The sequence below is a fragment of the Dothidotthia symphoricarpi genome, assembly GCF_010015815.1.
Source record: "Dothidotthia symphoricarpi CBS 119687 unplaced genomic scaffold P153scaffold_2, whole genome shotgun sequence".
NCBI classification, from domain to species: Eukaryota; Fungi; Ascomycota; class Dothideomycetes; order Pleosporales; family Dothidotthiaceae; genus Dothidotthia; species Dothidotthia symphoricarpi.
The window spans coordinates 305365-318005 of NW_022985009.1; the positions used below are offsets into that span (position 1 = coordinate 305365).

General features: G+C 52.2%; 6 protein-coding genes across 6 annotated transcripts; 3 read left to right on the forward strand and 3 right to left on the reverse strand.

The window, feature by feature from the left end:
- Positions 1-1005: 1005 nt before the first annotated feature.
- Positions 1006-2618, forward strand: P153DRAFT_372352 (major facilitator superfamily transporter; the record flags this gene model as incomplete). Its single annotated transcript, XM_033669386.1, has 3 exons — positions 1006-1683; positions 1733-2041; positions 2100-2618. The coding sequence occupies 3 exons, from the start codon at positions 1006-1008 to the stop codon at positions 2616-2618; spliced, it is 1506 nt and encodes a 501-aa protein (XP_033528162.1).
- A 1875-nt stretch (positions 2619-4493) lies between these two features.
- On the reverse strand, positions 4494-5534 carry P153DRAFT_427700 (uncharacterized protein). The gene has a single exon (XM_033672679.1). The coding sequence runs from the start codon at positions 5447-5449 to the stop codon at positions 4562-4564; it is 888 nt and encodes a 295-aa protein (XP_033528163.1). The 5' UTR covers positions 5450-5534; the 3' UTR covers positions 4494-4561.
- Positions 5535-6389: 855 nt separating this feature from the next.
- Positions 6390-7342, forward strand: P153DRAFT_362843 (cysteine proteinase; the record flags this gene model as incomplete). Its single annotated transcript, XM_033667230.1, has 1 exon — positions 6390-7342. A coding segment is annotated over one exon (953 nt), but the record flags the coding sequence as incomplete, so codon positions are not given.
- Positions 7343-8462, reverse strand: P153DRAFT_362844 (S-adenosyl-L-methionine-dependent methyltransferase). Its single transcript, XM_033667231.1, has 2 exons — positions 7776-8462; positions 7343-7725 (listed from the first exon to the last, which is right to left on the reverse strand). Exons 1-2 carry the CDS (start codon positions 8355-8357, stop codon positions 7378-7380), a joined length of 930 nt encoding a protein of 309 aa, XP_033528165.1. The 5' UTR covers positions 8358-8462; the 3' UTR covers positions 7343-7377.
- Positions 8463-8859: 397 nt separating this feature from the next.
- P153DRAFT_281329 (MFS general substrate transporter) lies at positions 8860-10672 on the forward strand (the record flags this gene model as incomplete). The annotated part of the gene is made up of 2 exons (XM_033663137.1): positions 8860-10324; positions 10380-10672. The coding sequence occupies 2 exons, from the start codon at positions 8860-8862 to the stop codon at positions 10670-10672; spliced, it is 1758 nt and encodes a 585-aa protein (XP_033528166.1).
- Positions 10673-10771: 99 nt separating this feature from the next.
- P153DRAFT_362846 (uncharacterized protein) lies at positions 10772-12001 on the reverse strand. Its single transcript, XM_033667232.1, has one exon. The coding sequence runs from the start codon at positions 11761-11763 to the stop codon at positions 10873-10875; it is 891 nt and encodes a 296-aa protein (XP_033528167.1). The 5' UTR covers positions 11764-12001; the 3' UTR covers positions 10772-10872.
- Positions 12002-12641: the final 640 nt, after the last annotated feature.

The following is a 12641-nucleotide window of genomic DNA, read 5'->3' on the forward strand; positions in this document are numbered from 1 at the left end:
CAAGGCTCCAGAACCCTTCCGGCCGTCGAGTCCTCTAGAACTATATCTATCTAGTTCAGTGCTACTTCGAACCGAAGCCCTAGCCATCGTTCCACTAGGCGATAGGACAATTATGATGTTCACGCCCCTTACCAATGATATGATTTTTCTAGTGGTTGAGCCCTTTGCAAGTACTTTCATCAACACCGGCGAGTATCAGTTGCAGAATTGGAGTAAATTGCCGGCAATGCACTCCCTTGTCCTGTACTCTGCAGATCCACCAAGCTTCGAGTCCATCAATGCACTTCCCTATATAAATCAACACTACTAAGAGTCATTCCAGAGGCCATCTCGTCGCAATTTAACGTTTTGCTGGTTGTGTCGCAGTCCTCAAAGTATCAGAACGAAAAAGCAAAGCTCCGAAGCTTGGACTTCAGTTTGCGGAACTCTTCCCCCTTATGGACTAGCTACGTCTTCCACAACCCTTCTGTTCGACCTTCACCATCACTCCACCATCTCAGTACCGGAGTGGATGAGTAATGTAATGGATCATGGTTGATCCACTGTTTGCGTCTCGCGTAGTACACGAGCCGGATGCCTTATCAACATGCTCATTATGGTCGAATAGTCTCTCTTGGGCGCTGCAACCCTGCATCCGAAAGCACCTCATCGATGACTTAAATGGCATCAAACCCCAGGACACCCAACGAGCTTCAGGCAAAAGACCGCTTACACTGCTATGCTCCGCATGTTCTGCGTGGGTGCGTGCTATCGCCACACGTAGACATGCAATAGTGGTGGCATTCTCGGCATCTGGGCGCACATACAGAGCAATTGAGCGTTGCAATCTGACTCGCAAACAGATTCAACATTAGCACGCAATATAATGCATGTCTGGAGACATCCCCGATGTTTTCCCTTGTAACGTGAGGTGTGAGTACTTGAGTAGTTCGTGTCGCAGACTCTTCTCATCCAGCCATCGAGATCCAGCCCCCGCGGAAGGCTTGAACTGACTGTTCTCCAATCATGACGATCAACCCAACCGGAGACAGAAAAGTCGAAACAAAGGTCGCATCGACATCTGCATCGTCCCCATCACCCTCAGATGTCATCGCACCTAACAGAGTACCATGGTACTCGTATATATGGGACTATGAGCCCGATCGAACACACCAGGAACGCGTCTTCATCCGAAAACTCGACATCTATCTCATCACCATTCTCTCTTTTGGTTACTTTATCAAGAATCTGGATCAAACCAACATTGCCAATGCTTTTGTTAGCGGCATGAAAGAAGACCTACACATGAACGGCAACGAGATCAACCTCATCGATACAGCCTGGACAGTCGGATACGTTGTGGGTCAGATACCGTCACAGATCATCTTGACAAAGGTCCGGCCAAGTGTTTGGGTACCGAGTTGCGAACTGGTGTGGACAATATTGACGTTCTCACTGGCGGCTGCTAAGACAAGTAACCACGTCATTGCGATTCGATTCTTCATCGGTCTGGCTGAGTCGATCTTCTATCCCGCTGCGCATACTATCTTGGGGAGCTGGTATAAGCCTAGTGAGTTGGGTAAGAGAGCTTGTATCTTCCATGCTTCCTCGGCGGTTGCAAGTATGTTTTCAGGATATCTTCAGGCTGGGGTGTACAAGGGTCTGAACGGCGTACACGGATATGCGGGATGGAAGTGGCTTTTTGTGAGTTGAACGGATCTCAGGGAACGATCTAGAAGCTGACTTTGACCAGATCATGGACGGTGTGATCAGTGCCCCAATCTGTTTGGCGGGCTTCTTCTTGATTCCCGATCTTCCAGAGAACACTCGAGCCTTCTACCTTGATGAAGACGACCGCGCCCTCGCAAAGCAGCGCATGCTGAGTATCGGTCGCGCTCCACGAAAGAAACTCGGACGATCGGCATTCAAGCGCATTTTCGGTCGTTGGCACGTCTATCTTCTTACGATTCTCTACATCATCTTCATCAACATTGGCCCGTCTGCAAGTGTGAACCCATTCTCACTCTGGCTAAAAGCACAAGGTCTTTCGGTATCTAAGATCGTGAGTTTTGCCCGATCTACTCAGCAGGGGGGTTGATAGTCGCTAACATCCCGACCAGAATATCATTCCGACAGGCGCGTCAGCAGTTCAACTAGTTTGCACCGTTTCTTTCGCTATCATTAGCGATGCCATTCGACGACGAGCTCCCCTCATGACCCTTGCATCGTGTCTGGGTCTCTTCTCAGTCATATGTCTCGCTATTTGGAATATTCCGGCAGGTCTCAAATGGGTAGCTTTCTTTCTACAACGAGCGTCTGTTCCGTATGGGCCGCTCAGCATCTCTTGGGCGAACGAGATATGCGGCGCAGACGCAGAAGAACGTGCAATTGTGATCGGCATCATGAACTCTATGGGTTATGCGTTCAATGCTTGGGTACCAATCTTGACGTACCCACAGGTGGATTCGCCGAAGTTCCGGAAGGGATTCATCTTCTCCATCTGTGCTTTTGTAGCTCAGTTAGCAATCACTGGAGCGATCGCATTCATGTGGAAAAGGGATGGAAAGAAGAAGCAGAAGGAAAGTGAAGGTGATGAAGAGGGCTCGAGAGACGCAGCTCTGGCTGTCACCACTCGATAATACTAAATGAGGAGATCGGGCATGTTGAGTAGCTCTTGAATACTACAGATGCGGATGTGAGTATCGAGGTGAACGTAAAGAATTAGGTGTATCACTCCAGTCATATTGCAGCATCGAGTCGCCACTGGTCCTTGCATGTGCTATTGATGACCCACCCAGCAGAGCACACAAGCTCTGTGTTGAGTGAGTTTGACTTACCCACACGAACAAACACAGCTTCCAAACGCGTCCCAGAACGTGGTCACTGTGGTTGACCAAGCGAGGCTTGGCGTAAACATCTCCCAAAACCTCGCGTGCGTTCCGATCTCTCCTTTTCTTCACCCACCTCACCCACAGCAGGCCCATCAGCTGCTGTCACGCCAACGAGGTGGCGTCTCTGCTCGATTCCGCTCAGCACAGTGAGTCTTATGGCTGACTGGAAACGGAGTTGTTCACTAACCAGCACATAGGAACTAATCCTTCGAGGGACATGTAGCATGTCGTATTTGGGAGCTCTTGACTCGAGCGAGTTGGCAGAGCGGTGGGGCTGCTGATACAGACAAGCTTTCAGTTGCCTCCATGCCTGCAGTGCTCGCTTCGAGCCATATCGACCGTTGCAGCACCTCTTCGCAGCCTCAACGGTGAGCTGTCCAGGCGGTGCTTTGCACCTCTTGCATCCAGTAGAATTTCTACCCTGTTGGTCTGCTGGTGTACTCCAAACAGCCCTGACTCGTAAGTCTCAGAGCCGGCTCATCAAGCAATGTGTGGCTAATTTGATACAGTCTACAACCTACCATCTAACTACGAACACGTTAGCCGCTACAATCCGTAATCGAGTACATGTACAGCCGCTTCCAGGCTCGACAGCGTTGCAACTACCAAATACAGGCTTTGCAGCATGTCAATCCGGGAGCTCCTTGATGGAAGCGATCAACAAAGTGATGGGGCTGATGACGTCTGTGCTTCCTCGCGAACACAGGAAAACTTAATCGAACATGGGGCATGTAGCATGCCGTCGCCTGAACAAGCGAGGGAGCGCCTTAACCAGCGCACGTTGGTAGAGTGGCAGGGCTACCAACACTACCAATCGTGCTATCATGAGCTATGCGAATAATCTGGACTCCAGACTTTCGTTCAGCAGCAATTCCGATCAAGGCTCTGTGAACACACAAGTTTCTTCATTACTCTCAGCGACAGCATGGACCGGAGTGATATGGACTTCTCCAAATCACCCGATCCAATCTTTCGCAGTCCCAGAAGCATGCAGCACGCTGTTCGTAGGTCTCTTCGATCGACCAATGTCAGCAGTGCGGGATGCTCCTTGGACGAGGGCCAAGGTTCTATTGCTCAGCGTTCACTCAACACTGCGCCGTAGAACGTTTGCCCATACACCAAACTTTCGATACCATACACTGAACACATTACATCACTCTGACTGGGACGTGTAGCACGTTGATTGTGGAGCTTCTTAACCGAAGCACGCCAGCAGAGCAGGGGGGCTGCTGGCACCGAGGAGTTATCCAACACCTCATCAAGACGCCGTTCACCGCCCAGCAAGCATTCGAACCAGTTACACCTGCGCTGCCAGGCATACTACGTGCAACAGGCAGTTTCTCGAGGTCAGACTGTCCATCAAGGCTAACACCAATTCAATGGGACGTACATCATGGGGGCAAGGTGGCGTTTACTGGCTGAGTTGCGTGGGACATTGGCCAAGAGTAGTTTATTAAATGAGATACTGTGTTCTCATCTTGAAGGTGTGCGTGATATCAGCCATCTATTGACGCTGTGATATGAATACTCGTGACTCGGAGACTCAAACTTAAGGCTCATTATTACCACTTGTTGCTGCCTGCCACTGCATGAAAATTTCTACTACATGCTAGTCATATTGCTATCCTCGAAGCCTATACCGATCATGAACAAACGCAGCATTCTTTCCGTCCTGTAACCCTCCTCCAACGTTACCACGATATCCTCAACCCATCTTGCTGAACTCGTTCTTGTTCTTCTACCCCACTCTTCACTCCTCCAGTATCTGTCCGTCCCTTACACTTCGAAGCATACAGCCGCGTGACCAAGCCGTTGACGTACTCCCGTACCTCATGTGGAAGCGTTGCCCTGAACGCAGCTACCCACGCATGCGCGACGTCCTTTTGCGCCTGAGAAAACGAAGGTGAATTCATGATGTCGAGACAGTGAAGAACCTTGGGGATGAAGGTGCGGATGTGGTCTTTGGTTGAGTCGGATAGGGTGGCAGGGGCGTGGACGTTCTGGTGAGCTGCTGTAGGGAGTGTTGCTGGGAGACGGAAGGTGAGATCTGGAGTATCCACCAACAGAAGAGTTAGGTTCTTACCTTGCAACGGCCCATCAAGTTGCCTACAGTCCCGTAGAAGTTGCTGCGATGCAGTTGGTGAAGACGATGTATCTGTCAGACGCTGCTGAGATGCGTTTAGCAGACGTCGTCGCTTCGTCCCTTCCACTGAGTCCGGCTGGACTGCAAACGTGCCCATGGCTGGTTGCACACGCGACAGTAACTGTTTTGATTCACCTACTAAACCTTGAGATGGAGCTTGAGTCAATCCTCTATGTTGTTGGACACCTGCACTTCCTTGCCATCGCGAATATCCTTGGCCTGACGAGTAAGATTGGAATTGCGAGGTCGAAACGGCTGGAAACGAAGGGTGTTCAGCAGGTCTGGGAAACTGAGCGCGCGCGTTTAGTTGCGGATGTAATCCAGGCTCTTTTCTGACGTGAGGACGGGTGTCTAAGCCGTAGATGTAGTCGGTATAGGCTGGAAAGAAATCGCAGTCGCGCTGCAAGTCCTCCCACTCTTTGTCGTGGAACGGCATGGTGAGTGGTGAGATAGTCGGTTCAGGAAACTAGGTCACTGGCTTAGGTTGAACGGTGAGGCGAGCTGTTGGAAGTGAGGTGGAGGTGCACAGTATTACAGGTGGGTAGTCTGAAGAGTATAGAAGAAGGCGCGTGGAAGAGCCATGGACTTGCGTCACTCGAACAGCAGGAGACAGCCGGACTAGATGGACACATCGTATGCTTATATACACTGTATGTCAAGAAGGGAATCTGTGTTTCCGTCTAGGTGCGGAACTTCTTGGTGCAGTGCTACTACCCACATATCGACATAGGCAGCTCATAGAGGACAGCACTTTCACCGTATGAGAGGTGAAAACAGAGAAAACATAGAGACGTGACTAGTAGCTTGTAACGCCATCTTGAGCCTACAGTTACCCGAAGAGCTTTTGGAAGATGACAGAAAGCCTGGAGATATCCCAGTATGTATAAATTATGCGTTGCAAGTGGAATGTGCATGCATTTAGAAACGTAGAACTCGACACGACAAACGCAATAGATCACACTATTGAGTTCGCCTGACCTATGCAAGTAAATCAAGTGAACTTGATCAATCTTTCTTCAACATGCTGGAGAGTTACCATTCTCTTGATCATCTGGTTCCGACGGTAGTAAGGAAAGGGAGAGGAGTTTGAGACGACACTATGCGCCAAAAGAGAACCTGAAGAAGCAGATCGAGAAGAGGGATCAAAGGCGTGTGAGCAATTACTGTACAGATCTTTCTCTGTCAAAGGAGATGCGGGGATAAATTACGATGAGAGCGATCTACTGGTGTTGGAGTTGCTCAGGTCTTCATCTGCAATCAACGTCAGAACCCGAATCTACACTCAGCCCCACAATTATAGTATCTGACCCCTCCAAGCTCCTGCATCCCACCAGCAATCCGCCCAAAACAATACCACACAGTCCTTACCTTTCGCCATGTCCTCCGCCACCCCCGATCCCGCCCCTGAAACGCTCGAAGCCCTACAAACGCGTCATCGCAAGGAACAACGCGACCTCGTCTCGCGCACGACACAGAAGAAGAAGCAGGCCAGCAAGAAGACGCGCAAAGGCGTGAACGATGAGTGTGAGCGCCTGGAGAGGGAGCTGAAGGAGCAGCAGGAGGCTGAGATTGCAGCGATGAACGGGGAGGTCACACAAAGGGAAAACGAAGCCGATCAAGAGACAGAAGAAGATGTTGACGTGGTAGAGGGTGTGCAAGACCTAAACGTAAATGAACGTGTGATGCCGAAGGAAGATGCAGCACAAGACGAGGACGAGGATGTTGGAGGGAGTGGGAAGAAGAAGAAACCCAACCGCGCAAAAGCCCGACTCGCCCGCCGCGACGCCGAGCGCGACGCTCTCGTGCGCGCCGCAGAAATCGAGGCTAAATCCCTCCCCAACCCGCGCGAGCAGGAACGAACACGTATGTCCTCGCAACTCGAAGCTCATAAGCTAGCATTACACGAGATACGCGCAGATGGACATTGTCTGTACGCTGCCGTCGCCGATCAACTCAACACACGGGAGCTTGGGTTGGAGCCAAGCATCCCTGTCGCAATAGCAGACGAGGAGAATACGGGAGAATACAAGAAGGTCAGATATGCAGCTGCAGACTGGATACAAGCTCACGCCGACGACTTCTCCGGCTTCACGGAAGACCCGCTGCCGGAGCATGTGCGCAAGATTAGGGAGACAGGAGAATGGGGTGGGCATCTGGAATTGCTTGCCCTAGCGCGAACGTATGGAGTCAGGATCTGCGTGCTACACAGTGATGGGCGCGTAGACAAGATTGAGCCTGAGGGAGAAGACACGGGCAGGGAGGAGATCTGGCTGGGGTACTATCTTCACAGCCACGGGTTGGGCGAGCATTACAATTCGTTGCGCAAAGCGGGCTGAAGGCCAGACAAAATCGAGAAGTGTATTTCTATGATTTCTGCCGCCAAATACTCACGCAATCCCTGGTCACGCCTTGGACAACACCTATGCTGTGCGTCCGCCACGGTGTATAATGCGCCACCCTCACTAGTGCATTCTCCGCCTCCGGTCGATCGCTCGCAACTACCACTCCTGCATCGTTGTACTCAATATCCTCCCCTGGCCGCTTCAGCAACTCAGCGTGCACAGTCGGAGGCAGCGACCAGGGCGGGCCGCCCGATGATGCAGGTTTGTGTGTTGGAAATTCGAGGCAGATCAATGACCCTGAAGGGGCGAGGAGCGACGCGGTTCGAGCTGCCCAGCGGGGACGCAGAGAGGGAGGAAGGGCGCATAGAAACTTATCCATATCAGCCTCATGAATTTGATAGATGACGAGGGAAAACGTACAGTGTTGTCGTAAATCACATCGAACCCTTTTTCAGCTTCCCAGCCTTTAATTTCTCCCAACCATGCATCGTCAAAGTAATCCCCCGATACGATGGCTCTCTTTGCATCCTTATTCCATGGCCCCACTGCCCTGGCAGCGATATACTCTCCCTCCAGCGGTCCATCCCCCGCCTCTCCTACGTACCTCTTCGCAGCCTGAGTAGCATGCGCAGATACTTCCAAGCCATAAGCATCATAACCATGTGCAGCAAATAAGGCTACATCATACCCCTTCCCACATCCCGGTACCAGCACCCTCAACCTCATCCCATCGCTCTTCACTGGAGGTGGAAAATCAATTTGCCCTATCTTACCAACCTCTGGTGCGCCGGGCGTTGGGTTCTTAGTGTCAGATGTCGGCGGGTAATCGAGAGACGAGGACAGTCCCGCACTAAGAAGGTCGATGAGAGCGGGATTCGCGTGTCCACGGTCCCAGGGCAGGAAGGAGGCATCCTCCCAGAGCGAATCCCAGCCTTCGGCGTGCTGAGTCGCGGGGATGGACTGGAAGAGCGAGCGCAGACGGTCTTGATTCTGCGTTGCCATTGTCGTGATTCTGTGATGCTACGTACTTAGCTGCGTCAATCAGAGGGATTGGGCGTTGGACAGCGCTCTAGCGTTGCTTTAGCACGGACAAAACACAGATCGAGGTACCATGTCGAATCGATCGACCGATTAGGCCGCTTGTTGCCCCGCCGGCAATAGGACGCGCCGAAGCAGGTCGCCCACATTTTATTCCCCATTCGTAGATCCTCGCGATACACTCAAACTACTCCGGAACCGACTCGTTCTCTAGCTCGCCATGACGCGCCTGCGTCGTGTCTGCCTTTTCTTTTGCTTCTCTTCTTTGCTTCTCGATATTGATAACCTGAACATCTACTTACGCGCCCATTGGCTCGAGAATCCTGTATAAATTTGCTTAGCCCAACGTACTCGGAATTTGTGACTGCTTGATAGGCGCCGGAAAAGCCCCGGAGAAGTGTGGAGCAAAGATTGGAGTGCTCGCTATCCCCGGATAAGCCACTCAATCTTCTCGCCGCGTTGAAGGATGGCAATCCCTGGATTGAAAGCGAGAGAACATGCGCAGGCTCAGGATGCGACGACACAAAAACCAGGAAGAGAAGAAGAGGCCATCGATAACCAGAAAGAGCTTGGGAATGGCAGTCAACCAGAGCTGAAGCACAGGGAAGATGACGAAGAAGAGATAGCATCTATCAAATCATCGCGATCCTCTTCACACGCCAGCACGGCATCACAACACGACGATGCCTCCCCTAGACCAAACGAGAAAGCTCGTCCCACGACCCTCTCAAGAACGACATCCGTATCACCGGACGCTGTCGTTGTCCCTGGTGCCCAGCGCCGTGGGTTGCTCGCACGCTTTACTCTTATCCCGGAAGTTCAAAACCCATATCATTACACAAATCGTACGAAATGGTTTTTAACGTTCATCGTGGCAGTCTGCGCCATGGCTGGCCCCATGGGCTCAGCGATGGTACTGCCCGTGCTTGAGGAAATCAGTGTAGCATTCAAGTCGACGCATACTGTGACCAACTTGTCTGTCGCTCTGTATATGCTCAGCATGGCAATCTTCCCGCTGTGGTGGAGTAGTTTCTCCGAACGCCTGGGACGACGGACCATCTACATTACGAGTTTCACGCTCTTTGTTGTTTTTGCAGTCCTCTCTGCAATATCGACGAATATCGCTATGCTGATCATCATGCGCATGCTCTCTGGTGGTGCGGCGGCATCGGTTCAAGCTGTGGGTGCAGGAACTATTTCGGATATCTGGGAGGTGCGCGAACGCGGACGAGCGATGAGCGTTTTCTATCTCGGACCTTTGTGTGGCCCTCTATTTGCACCCATCATTGGCGGTGCGATTGGATCCGCGCTGGGATGGAGAAGCACGCAGTGGTTTCTCGTCATATACGGCGGCGCAACACTGATCTTCATCATCCTCGCGCTGCCGGAAACCCTCGCGAAAGAGAAGCCCTCTCCCTCAGCAACCGCTGCAGACGACAAGGAATCACCCCCAGCATCAACACGCACCTCGCCCGTCCAAAAGGCAAAGATGCTATTCGCACACTCCCGCCAGATCTTCCTCGACCCCCTCAAAATCATAACATGGCTCCGCTACCCAGCCGTCGCCACAACCGTCTACTACGCCAGCATAACCTTCGGCTGCCTCTACATCCTCAACATCTCCATCCAATCCACCTTCGCCGCCGCACCCTACAACTTCTCTACTCTCATCATCGGCCTGCTGTACATCCCCAACTCCTTCGGCTACTTGCTCGCGAGCATGTTCGGCGGGAGATGGATCGACAGAATCATGCACCGGGAAGCGCGCAAAGCAGGGCGCTTCGACGACAAGGGCAAGCTAATCTTCCAGCCCGAAGACCGCATGAAGGAGAACGCCTGGATTGCCGCTGTGCTGTGGCCCGGCGCGCTGATATGGTACGGGTGGACGGCTGAAAAGGGTGTGCTTTGGATTGTGCCCATGATCGCAAACTGTACGTTCTCATTACATCTCTTTCCCTCTCCGCTAATACTAATTCACAAAACTAGTTTTCTTCGGCATAGGCTCCATGTTGATCTTCGGTCTCGTCACCACCATGCTCACCGAACTCATGCCCAAACGCGCCGCGTCAGCTATTGCACTGAACAATTTCGTTCGCAATATTTTCTCGTTTACCGGCGCGCTGGTCGCGGATCCGATTCTGAGCGCTATCGGGAATGGCTGGCTCATGACGATTCTGGGCATTTGGAGTTTAGTCACGGGGTTCATGGCGTTGGGCGCCATGAAGAGGTGGGGTGAGAAATGGAGGGTGGCCCTGGATGAGGGTATGGGGACAGATTGAATCTTAGGTTGGGGAGTGTGGTTGGGGAGTATCGAGGAAAATTGAGGAAAATTGACAGATTTGAAGGACACGATCCTGAGGACTGTGTATGTTGAGTGCGCGATTAAGCAAGAACCACTCGTAATTATATATAAGGTGGATAGATCGCGATTTCAATACACTACTCCAGAAAAGAGACATTATATATCCGACAGATAACTCTAACCAAACACCAACGCTCTCACCTCGATGCTCTCCCTCCCCACCGCGCCCTCAGGCGTCCTAGGATCCACAAACGCAGTATGCGGCACCCGCCCCCCCTTCTCGCTATCAAAGCACAACAACAGCAACCTCTCATCGTTCGTCATACCACTCCAATGATACCAATCCTGCCCCTTGTTATACCTCACAGCCGCCGTCTCTCCATTCCTATCCGGATACCTGTGCTCGATGGGAATCAGATCCGCGTCAGAGACCGTCGCGCTGTCTGCCACAGCCAGAGGGAGTGCCATGACGGGTCCGTTCAGCGGACGCCAGACGTTGAGTATGCGGTATCGCGACTGCAGGAGTGTTTCGGCTTCGGCGGGGAGGTGGTGGCGTACGCGCGCCGCGGCAGACGCAGCAGTCTGGTCGATGTGCACGCGTGTAACTGGATTGCGGTTCCCCGTTGGCCGACGAATTGTGTGATCAAACAAGACGACGCGCTTCGCCCCATCCACTCTATCCAATATCAACTTCTCCACCTCGGGGTAGTAGACGCGCTTTATGCGCTCGTCATCCGTGAAGTCGTGCTCCTCGCTCGTGACGTTTTGGTACGTGTCGAAGGCGCTCTTGTCGAGTGTGAAGTTTTGCTCCTGTCCGCGCAGGTCTTGCAGTGTGACGTCGGTCCAGTCGTCGCCGAAGTTCCGCTGGGGTGTGTTGGGGAGCGGCTCGACGTAGTTGTGGGGTTTTGAGCCGTCGGCTGGCGCTTCGAAGAAGGAGAGGGGGGCGGTCACGGGGCCGCGAGGGACGGGGAGGCCCTGGAAGTTGACGTCGGATGGGTTGGTGGAGGGAGAGGGTGAGGATTGGGATAGCTGGTGGGCGGGTGTGGGGAGGGACGCTGTGGTCGTCATCTTGGTTGATATGAGAGCGCGACAGGCGGTTCTAGTATGGCGACCGGTATGTTTTGTGGTGTTGGCTTTGCTGTGGTACGGTTGCGAGGCGCTGAAGGGAGTGCTAGCTATGTCAATGGGTAGACGTGAGTATCTGGGATATGAGGTGGGTTCCAGGGCAGCATTCAAGGCTGATATATACGTCCAGGATTAGAAATCACGACATATACACACATCACAGTCAAACGTCAACTTGCCATTGACCCGTCGAAGTAAAACCCCTCATTCGTGGGTCATGGCGATGATGCCATTATACTATTTCCGCCGAGGTTACCAATGCGGGCTGGCCTATCAACACACGATCGCTGACAAACATGAGAATTGTGTGATGGAGGTGCGAGTTTTTCTAGAGTGGCGAAATATGTGTATGTCAAATGGTGGTTGATTTGTAACCATGTCTTTGTAAGAGTCGCTTTGAGAAGCCGACGTGGTTGGTTGGTTGGTTGGTTGGTTCATTCATAAGCTATTGCAGAGGCCGAAGGCCACGTAGCTGGAGTGCGGGATCCCCGGCTGCTTACAGCCGAAGCTGCTCACACACCGTGGCCCTGTATTGTGTGGTCTTGGTTAAAGCACCTAGATCCTTAGAGCTCCCTCCCTTATCTAGGTACCTCTCCCTATTGTTCCTCCTGTGTTGATGAATATGTGAAATTTGAATCCGCTTAGTAGGTACAACAACCTAGGCTTGCGCCGGTGAAGCTTCCCCTACAACCTTTCCTCCTAACACGCGTTATGCAGGGTATTAAGCCTGTACAACAGCTGTGTAGTAGAGGTAGATATTGTATCTAAGTTCTAATGTATCTGTATATTTATGCGTGCGTGTATGTAGGTTGTAAGACTGT

Coding starts and splice junctions, on each gene's coding strand:
- P153DRAFT_427700 (XM_033672679.1), bottom strand. CDS start 5,449: ATGCCGTTCCACGACAAAGAGTGGGAGGACTTGCAGCGCGACTGCGAT.
- P153DRAFT_362844 (XM_033667231.1), bottom strand. CDS start 8,357: ATGGCAACGCAGAATCAAGACCGTCTGCGCTCGCTCTTCCAGTCCATC. Junction 7,726..7,775: donor ATGTGATTTACGACAACACT/GTACGTTTTCCC, acceptor GATATGGATAAG/TTTCTATGCGCCCTTCCTCC.
- P153DRAFT_362846 (XM_033667232.1), bottom strand. CDS start 11,763: ATGACGACCACAGCGTCCCTCCCCACACCCGCCCACCAGCTATCCCAA.